A 9,826-nucleotide genomic window follows, 5' to 3' on the forward strand; every position below is an offset into this window, starting at 1 on the left:
TTGACTGAAAGACAAAGTATCCTCAGGCACAGGGGGTGGAAAGTAAATCATATTTACTCAGTTACTCAGTTTGAGTACAGTTTCATGCTACTTTGTACTTCTTTGTGCGCTACATTTCATTTCATTCAAAGATTTTTACATAAAAAGCACGAGTAGTTTGTACAATATAATGTTTTGTTATACGTTCAGCTACCCAACAGTAAATACAGGTATGGCTGAAAGTTAAAGAGGATGTTAATGTTCAACTATAATAATCTTTTCAGTCATTTTTCATGTAAAAATATAAAGTTCCAGCTTTTTTCCTCCTATTTCTTCAAGATATTTGAATATTTCTATTTATTTTTTAATAATTTCAGAGTTTGGACGACTGGATGCAAGGTCTCGCTTTGAACTGACTGATTTTCTGAATTTTAACAAACCAAACAATCGACCGATTGGTGGAGAAAATAATGAGCAGATGAATCCTAATCATAATGTCATAATAACCCTAACACAGTACTTTTACAGTGTGGCGTTAGTGCTTTTACTTAATGATGTACATACTTCCTCCACTACTGTGCACCAGCTGATTAGTGGATCCTTCTTGAATGACTACAACTGAAATCTGCAGTCAGTCTGTGAGCTCACGTAAGGAATGCAATATTACAAAACGCAGAAGCACGCAACTGTATCGGATGTCAGTGTCTCCTTACTATCACCATGCCAACAAAAGCAGCAACAAATGTGTCCCTGTAACCTAAAACCAAGATTAGCACGCTGATTCGATTCGATCTTTAATCTACACGTTCAAATAATTGTGCACAGATACAAAGTACTCTTTGTATGAACTCATCTTGAAACATTTATTAAAAACAAAATACACTTTTTTTTTTTTTTGCTTTAGGATTCCAGAAAAGATTATACAAACATCTTTTTCTTTTTTTTAATTGAACATATCTGTGTGACCGTAATATGTTTATTTATTCAGACACAGTCAGAATCAGAATCAAGTCTCTCTATTTGCTTCGGTCATAAAAATGTAATAAAAATTTACAGAGATTGTGTAAGACTTTAAAAAAAATGAGGTTTAATTCCAAAAGTCTACATCAATAATAATAATAATAATAATAATAATAAAAATAGAAACTTAATTTACAATAATATTATTGTTCATTCATCGGGATGTTTGCATGAGGTTAGGCTTTTTCCTTCATGTCACTGATCAGTTCTGGAGATAAATAAGAGCACAGAAGAAAAACAGAAAAATGTCTCCAGGACTTTGTTTAATGGTCAATGTCTAATGCTTGTCTACTGATACCAGGTATTTGTTTTGGTGTGAGTCCATTGGTTACGGTATCTATCTGGGTGCGGTGCCTTGGTAACGTGTGTTTATCCACGTCGCACACGTAGTGTCACATGGCTGTGCTTGTTTTCCCTCGAAGCCTTTATAAGTGTGACACTGATATATGACACATTTGTGATCAAGTATGTGCATTCTGGTGTGTGTTTCCTGCTACATGTCAGTCTTATTCTTATGGTTCTGGTCACTGAGGTTGTTCTCCGCGAAGAGATTTGGGTTCTCGGCCAGCGTGGCGCGGACCTTCTTCTTTTCCTTGAAGCGTCCGGAGTGGGAGACCTTGACATGGCGGCCCTTGGTGGCAGATTTATCTACAATCTTCTCCAGCCTGGCGTTGAACTGGCTGTCCATATGGTCTGGAGGGGGATTATTGCTCGTGTGCTCTTTGTTTCCAGTGTTACTGCCATGCTCGGCCGGGATCTCATACAGAACCTTAGACTCGGACTTCTTCTTGCGTGAGAAGGTCAACTTCCACCAGCTTGAATCAGCCATGGCACCAACTGGAGACTGGAGGACTAACCTGAAGGGCACAAAGTACACACACTCTAAGGACAGTGGAGAAGATATCTTTATGGTTAATATTGCATTCATAAACAGAAGATAAATGACATGATGAGGTTCCTCCTGTCACGTATCAGATCACAATTTCTCTAAAACATACTGGAGCAATAAAATTTATTGAAGGCATCGTGCTGTTGTCTCGAACACACCTGCAGCTACGTTCCAACAACTTGAGGAGGAGTTTGTACCGTGCAGCCACACAATGGTGGGCATGTTAACTTTAAAAATATCTGGGATTTCCCCACCAGAATCAGCCTCTCTGTGTATCCTGTCATTTAGACCATCATGTAGGGACATAACATTTACAGAAACAAAGCCTGGCTTCAGTGTCCACTCATTTATGTCAAATCCAACCTTTAAAATGAACTTTCATCCATCTTTTTAAGTAAATACACCAAATAAAACTCACTGTCTGACTCCAGACAACAGTTTTTAAGGGAACCATATCCCACCTCATATACAACCACAACTGAGCCATCACCATGGCAACAGAGCAAACTCATGAAAGCCATAAAGATGTAAAAGCTTGGCAACGTTTCCAGGAAGCGGATCAAAGAATTGTGTCGTCAAACCACTGTAAGCAAAAAAACTTCAGCGTCTATTAGAATTAAAAGTTTAGAAAATACTAAAATAATCGGAAAGTTTGTGGTGGCTCGTCAAACATTTCTCAGGGTTTCAGGGAATTTGGACTTTTGACCTCAGTATTATTAAAATCCCCTGTTCCTGTTCCTGAACTCTTGTTTGTGCAGTCATAACATTTCCGAGCAGCGAGAGCTGAGGCAGCAGCATCTCTCATAAGGTGTCTTATTAAGTAACAGGTCCAGACAGTATTCGGATCTGTGTAAAAAAGGAGCGTTTGCACAGAGTGAAAGTGAAAATACTGCGTTCAAAGTGTTAAAAACTACAGAATTATGATCAGTAACGTGCTTAAAGTGTTAAAAGTATTCACTGTGGTGGCCCCTGCCACTCTTATATCTTTATATCATTACATTATTATGAATGATGCAGTCATTTAATGCATGTTAATACATGTATATCATGTTTTGTACTATAACTATATTAAAGCTGTAAAGCTACAGCTGTCAAATAGTGAAAACACTTGAGTAAATGTACTTAGTTACTGTGATCATAACATTTATTGTACTTTCAAAGTCAGATGCTGCAGATTGATTGACATCTTATTGGACCTGATGTTTTAAATGTGACATCACTCATCGTTGATCAGGTCATCCCTTCTTAGAAAACACGTATCAGACCAGTCTTTAGACAGCACAGTCACTACGCATGACTTCATCTGTTGCACATCTCCGTGAGCAGAAGCTGTAACCTAATGGTGCAGGACACCTGACACTCTGCTGATAAATTAATGAGCAACTGAAGAGTATCCTCTGTCCCCTCTCATGTGATCTGATATGAAGTCAGGAAGAAAAGAAGAAGTGATGATGAAGAAAGCTGTTGTCTTGATGCTGAACCAGGATCAAAGTGAAGAAGACATCACAAAAATAGTGGAACCTCTGTGTCATCTATTTCTATGACTTCAGACGCAGTAATTCAGATTTATTGGTGCATGTAGGCACAAAGTTATTTTCTCCTGGAAGTCGTCCTGCTAAAATAACTTCCTTATTAATGCAGACCGCGTCAAGGGTCTCATAAAAAGGTTTATGACGCGCTGCATAAAATATAGAATGAACAACACTTAAAAATGTTTACTTTAAAAGTGTAATTTAAACGATTAAAGGGGTTCTTAACTTAACATAACTTAATTTAACAGAGTTCATAAGTAGACTTTGAGTTAAGATCATTTATCTAATTATTTAATTCTTTCACTGTCAAACTTTTCAAAGGTGAGCAAAGCAGCAGCTATTTATTTTTAAATTAATTAACAAGATCACTTATTTTTCATGCAAAAATGCCCAAGAATGTGTCAACATTAAAGTCACATTATATGAAACATGAATGTTATTGTGTTTGGACGGTTTTATATGTTTTTATAGACCAAATAATTAATCAATAAATCGTAAAAATAGAGAACAAAAAGCAAATATATAACTGAAACATCTTTAGTTATGGCTGCAGAACCAAGTTCTCCCGAAAATGAACGTTTACATGGAAAAGTAATGACAGTCTAACTGGTACAACAAAATATGAATAAATAAAGTTGAATGTTAAAATTGTTTAACGAGCTTTAAAGGATCTCCTTTCATTCTTGCTGTTTTTCAAATCTTGTTTCTTATAATTAGACAATTATTTTCAAAAATACATTTTAATAAACTTCAAGCTCAGACTATAAATAATATTTGTAATAATATAGCTTCATAGAGGTTCACAGACTCCCTGATCTCCACTTTATGAGGGCAGCAAACATCCACATGAATCCTCCTCTGCTGTGGTTATTTTATCATGCAGCACCTATGCAAATACGCCGTCCATGCCCTTTACAGACTCATCTCACTCTTATCTGCAGCATGCGATGTTGGGCACCTGACACCATGTCACCCATGTAGAGCCAGGGTTCAGGAAAGACCCGCTGTGGGACACAAGTGACAAGATTTATGATTTAATATTTTTCACATAGGAACCTCTGTGGCCTTTGATTGGTCTGGACCTAATGTTACATCTTGGCTCAGTGTTGCTTAATTATACTTATTTCTGAGCTGGCTGCTTAGACCCAACAGGCACTCGGGTAACAGATAGTGTTTCTAACCATGATGAGCTTTTATGACTTTTATGACCCAGTTGCTGCAGCAACCAAAAGTTAACTTTCCTTCTTTTCTAGCTGGATTTATCAGCGTGGATGTGTTCAGTCTTTAAAAAAAAGACAGGTTTCAAATGTTTACAGAGCATTTACATAGTATTGTTGACTTTGCATAAAGCAGTTTCTGCAGAACAAAGTCCCTCAAGGACTCGAGCGGCACTTTCACACCGAGTTAAGTAAGAGGGCATAGCGGTACAATATGCACACATATTTCTTTTGGTATTCCATGTTTGACTTAGATGTGACCTTTGAGACAAAAAGCCCTGTTGACTTTAAGGAGGCACCTCCATAGTTCTCTTTAATAAGTTACTATGTATTCTGTTATGTGTGGGTGAGCTGCTCAGCAAAGCCTCAGAGATCACAGCAGGAAGGGAACACTGTGACCACGTTCGGAAATCACTAACCAGCTGCAAGGCCTTTCAATGGCACAATGTTTGAGCTGGAGAGGGAGAGAAAGGGAGAGAGGGAGAGGAGGCTCCAAGGGCAGCAGGGACTGTGCTGCCCTCATAATTGAGCTAAAGGTTCATTAGATTCTCAGGTTTCGTCCCTCGTGCCAGCTTCACTGTTGAGCCGTAACGGCAAAGTTGATGAAGATGTTTCGTGCCCGACGTTTATGAATTTGCATGCAAATTCTGTAAAGGCTGCCAGGTCCCAAAAAAAAAAAAAAGTTATTAAATTCATGACAGCTTTATGAGTTTGTGGTAAAGTTGAATTAAAGACAAGGTTTATTATTCTCACTCAAACACCTGCTCAGACATCAGCTGAAACAACCCGAGGTAACCAGTGACAGAGATGTTATAACATATCTACAACATGCAGCATTCTTCATTTCAATATATTTCTAGCTCCTATTTTCTAATATTTCTTACCCCAAACACAGAAGTCTTTCATTAAACATTAACATAAAAATGTCCATTAGTCTCATTTTGTCCCCCAAAGAGTCCAAAACCTACCAATACTCAGTTCACAATCATGTAAGATGATGAAAAGCAGAAACATTCTCAAGTTTGAGAACCAGCGTCCATCAAAATACTTTTTTTTTTTTAACTCTCAGCTGTTAAAGTAGTTGCAGATGAAGTGACTATTTGTTGACGGTGGAAACACCAGCAGTAAGTGACAGACTTCATCGTCCTGTGCCTAACAAAGTCTGATATGCTGCATTTTATTTGATTTTTTAGAAAGTTTTCAATAAACCAAGAAACATTCAAACTGAACGGACTACTTATACTTCTTAAAATTAGATCAGAGATATAAAATAACTTTAAAGTGTCATTTTTTCTTTTTACCTTTTTGATGACGCACCGGGAGGGAGATTCTCTCAGATGTGAAACTGTCCCGCCATGCTTACAAATTCTTTACCTCCTCTCTGTTTTCTTCTTTAATTCTTCTTCTTCTTCTTCTTCTTCTCAGGTGATCATGCACAGGTGCAGCATCTCTCTCTCCCTCTCTCTCTCTCTCTGCCTCTCTCACCTTGTCGCTCTGTTCGCTCTACTCTAAAGCACACACCCTCCTCAAACACACACACACACACACGAACACACCTAAAGCTAAAGCCAGCCCAGCTAAAGTGCATGAGTGAGTAAATGTTGCAACCATGTGATTTAGTGAGACCTTTCTCCGGGCCCGCTCAGTCCACATCAAGATTACTGACATCAGAGTTAATGTGAACTTGAGAGGTGAGCAGCTTTCCAAACTGCAAATAAATTCCCTTTTATCAGTCTCACTTTAAAACCCGGCCTTGTTTTAATGTGGAATTTGGACGCAGAATAAAGTCATCTTTGTGTTTGAGTTTTCCCATTCCTGTTACACAACACTGAGTCATTGCTTTAAGCTGGAGAACCAGAGAGTCAGACAGACAGAGAGAGAGAGAGAGAGAGAGAGAGAGGGATCTAAAAAAGATCACCTGAACGAGGTGAGTGTCCCTGATGTTTTGCATGGGTTGCGTGAAATCACAGAGTGAATGGATGCTTACTTTGCAAGTTTGGTCACCAGTCAAATGACCTGAGATTAGGCCACCTGAGGATCACTGCTGCTGTACATGCAGGGGGTGTAAACCCAGTGTGTGAGACATTTTCCCGTCCAGCTCCCAAAGTCTTATGTTATTCCTTTCCTTTGGTTTTTCAATGACAGCATGTTGGAGATTTGTGTAAAGGGTCTGATGCCAAGAATGGGATTAATGACAAGAATGGGAAAGTTACAGAACTGTTCTCTGTAACAAGTTAGCAGCCTGCTGCTGGGTCAGCCATTAATCAAAACCTCAGAGCTTTAAAGAGAGACACCAAATGAAATGTGAATAAATACATCTGGATACATAATCACTTTAAATGCAATGGTGCATTTACTCAAGTACTGTATTTAAGAACAATTCGGAGGTACTTGTATTTGAGTATTTTCATCTGATGCTACTTTAGACCTCTATTTTACATACAAAACACATGATACACTCATGATTTTATACATCATATACTGTATGTTGAGGCCCAAAGTGGTAGTCTATTCAATAAATACAGATGTGTGTAGTGGAAATCTCTCCTAACCCCTCAGATTAATCTTGTGACACACACATGGAGGTGGCGGACCCACAGGTTGGTCACTCCTGAACAACTAACAGCATAGAAAGCACTACACCAGCTACAGTTAAATACTACATACACGTATAACCTTTTATAATATTATGGTAAAAGGGTATTAGTACTGGTGATATTATGGTTAAAATCGCCTTTTTATTGCAAACTTTACCATATAAGTACACATACTCTGTTTTGCCATCTAATTGACATGATAACACCATATGAATGGCATAAAAAATAAAGGTTCTGAAATATTACTGTACAAACAACAGTCTCTAACTTAAAACACTTCTTTATCCTGTACAGATTCCCTAAAAAAATGACATATAAATAAAGGTTATGCCATGAAATATAAGTTTAGAAATGACATATAAATAAAGGTTATGCCATGAAATATAAGTTTAGTATGTGTTTTAAATAGCATAGTTCACTGTCTTTTACACTTTTTCACTATTCATTATTATTTTTATTTTTTTTTACAGTGTAATCATGTAATATATTAATAATGAACTATACAGAATAAAGATAATAATTCAAGTCTGCACTTATAACCTTTACTTGTCCTATTTTAACCTGTTTCTAATGTTGTATTCTTGTAATTTGATACTTTTATGGTTCTTTTTGTTTGTTTCTGTTATTTGCCGTCTGTTTATTTATTGTAAGGATGGAATAAAATGTATTATTATTATAAAGAAGTTAATTTAAATACATTTAATGTAATCCATTTCTCTCCAGAAGAGTACAACACTCCAGTACTTTTACTTTGACACGCAGGACTTTTATTTTTGAGGACTTTTATTGTGAAGGATCAGGGTACTTCTTCCGCCGCCTAGGTGCTGCAGCGCCCTCTAGCGATCCACCAATCAGCATGCGGCAGTCAGCACGGCGACATCTGATTGGTCGACCCTTCCAGGCAGCGGCTGTAACATCCTCTCCTCTTATTGGCTCTCCTTCTCGTAACGTGTCACAAACAGTGAAACGCGGATGGTGATTTTAAACCTGTTAATTAAACCTGTTAATTAAACCCGTTAATTAAACCCGTGATGGAGACATAAGGTGTGTGTGTGTCTGCACAGGTGAAGACAACATGACGGTAAGTCTGTTTTCAGTCTGCTGCGTGACGTCACTGTCTCAGTCAGCTGTGGAATAAACATGAAAACATGTTTTATTTGTGTTTATTATATTTATTATGCTCTCGGGTCAGACCTCTGTGTGTTACCTGTCACACAGGTAACACACAGTTTGTCTCTGTGCAGCTGATGCTGCAGATGCATGAAGGAAAACACGTGACGGTCTGAAGAAGAGAGAGATTAAATATATATAACTGTGTTTAGAGGTTAACTCCTGCTAAACATCTGCACTAAAAACAGACTGCACTGTGCATTGTACATTATACACAGCCTAATCTGACTGCACATGGTTCATCCTTATTGTAGCTCTAAATTATTATTATTATATGTTAGTTTTATATAGTTTTCTGTTTGCAATGATTGATTTTGTGGCTGCATGTTTGCACATGTTGCAGCACACATCTATCAGATCAGATCAGATTTTATTTGCATATTCCAAAGTCACAAAGTCCATTTTCCTCTGAGGGCTTTACAATCTAATTATTTTAATTAGAGCCTCGGTTCGAGTGAGACAAAACTTTAACAGAGAAAAAAGGTGGAAGAGCCACAGAGGAGGGATCCCTCTCCCAGGACGGACACACGTGCAATAGATGTCACAGCACAACACAAACATATTGTACAGTTACAATGACTGATAGAAAGATTACAGTAGCAGTGGAACCTGTAATGTGTTGGTTTGTTTTCTTCAGCAGAACATTCAGAACCTTCCCATCGACATACAGACCAGCAAACTCCTGGGTAAGTCGAACAAACACAAAAAAAAACAGGCTGTTACTGTAAACTGAGGGTTTGTGTTTCCTCTAACCGTCTCCCTCCACCACGGATCACAGAATCGAATCGGTCACCAAAGGTGACTCAAACGATGCCACGATCCACCGCAGTGCGTTAACGCTGTTTAATTACTCCGTGTCCACAGACTGGCTGCTGGATCGACGTCACTGTAATCTGAAATGGCAGAGCGCGGTCAAAGAGATCAGAGAGAAGATCAACGCCGCCATCCAGGACATGCCGGAGAACGAGGAGATCAAGCAGCTCCTCTCCGGCTCTTGTAGGTCCCTTCGAACCCCACATCACCTGTATTAGTACATGTTTTGTCACATGGCTGAACTTCTCCGTCCTCTGTGTGAATGCTTCTTTGTGTTTATTGATAGACATTCACTACTTCCACTGCTTGAGGATAGTGGAGATACTGAAGGGAACCGAGGCGTCCTCCAAGAACATCTTTGGCAGATATTCATCTCAGAGGATGAAGGTGAGAGGAGATGATTTCTCTTTGTGACGTTCCTCTACTCTAAAACTGCTAAGACCATCCTAAAACTTAGATTTTAATTGTCTTTTCTGTTTTTTACAGGATTGGCAAGAGATTGTGTCTCTTTATGAGGTCGATAATCTCTATTTGGGTAAGTTGTGGAAATATAAAAACCCATATCTATTTATTAAAGTATAGACATCATCAAGAAGACCCACAGATACC

General features: G+C 38.3%; 2 protein-coding genes across 3 annotated transcripts in view; one reads left to right on the forward strand and one right to left on the reverse strand.

Annotated features, from left to right (window-relative positions):
* Positions 1 to 1,249: 1,249 nt before the first annotated feature.
* Positions 1,250 to 6,149, reverse strand: prr15lb (proline rich 15 like b). The gene is made up of 2 exons (XM_010738702.3): positions 5,939 to 6,149; positions 1,250 to 1,856 (listed from the first exon to the last, which is right to left on the reverse strand). The coding sequence occupies exon 2, from the start codon at positions 1,826 to 1,828 to the stop codon at positions 1,493 to 1,495; it is 336 nt and encodes a 111-aa protein (XP_010737004.2). The 5' UTR covers positions 1,829 to 1,856; positions 5,939 to 6,149; the 3' UTR covers positions 1,250 to 1,492.
* Positions 6,150 to 8,143: 1,994 nt separating this feature from the next.
* cdk5rap3 (CDK5 regulatory subunit associated protein 3) overlaps positions 8,144 to 9,826 on the forward strand; it is a 10,145-nt gene continuing 8,462 nt past the window's right edge. The window contains exons 1-5 of one of the 2 annotated variants that reach the window (XM_019254185.2): positions 8,144 to 8,315; positions 9,042 to 9,090; positions 9,269 to 9,400; positions 9,504 to 9,604; positions 9,704 to 9,752. In XM_019254185.2, the coding sequence (XP_019109730.1) occupies positions 8,310 to 8,315; positions 9,042 to 9,090; positions 9,269 to 9,400; positions 9,504 to 9,604; positions 9,704 to 9,752 (337 nt within the window). In that variant the 5' untranslated portion in view covers positions 8,144 to 8,309. The remainder of the gene's footprint in view (positions 8,316 to 9,041; positions 9,091 to 9,268; positions 9,401 to 9,503; positions 9,605 to 9,703; positions 9,753 to 9,826) is intronic. The other variant, XM_019254187.2, reaches the window with a different exon arrangement.

The sequence above is a fragment of the Larimichthys crocea genome, chromosome XVI (genome assembly GCF_000972845.2).
Source record: "Larimichthys crocea isolate SSNF chromosome XVI, L_crocea_2.0, whole genome shotgun sequence".
Taxonomy (NCBI): domain Eukaryota; kingdom Metazoa; phylum Chordata; class Actinopteri; family Sciaenidae; genus Larimichthys; species Larimichthys crocea.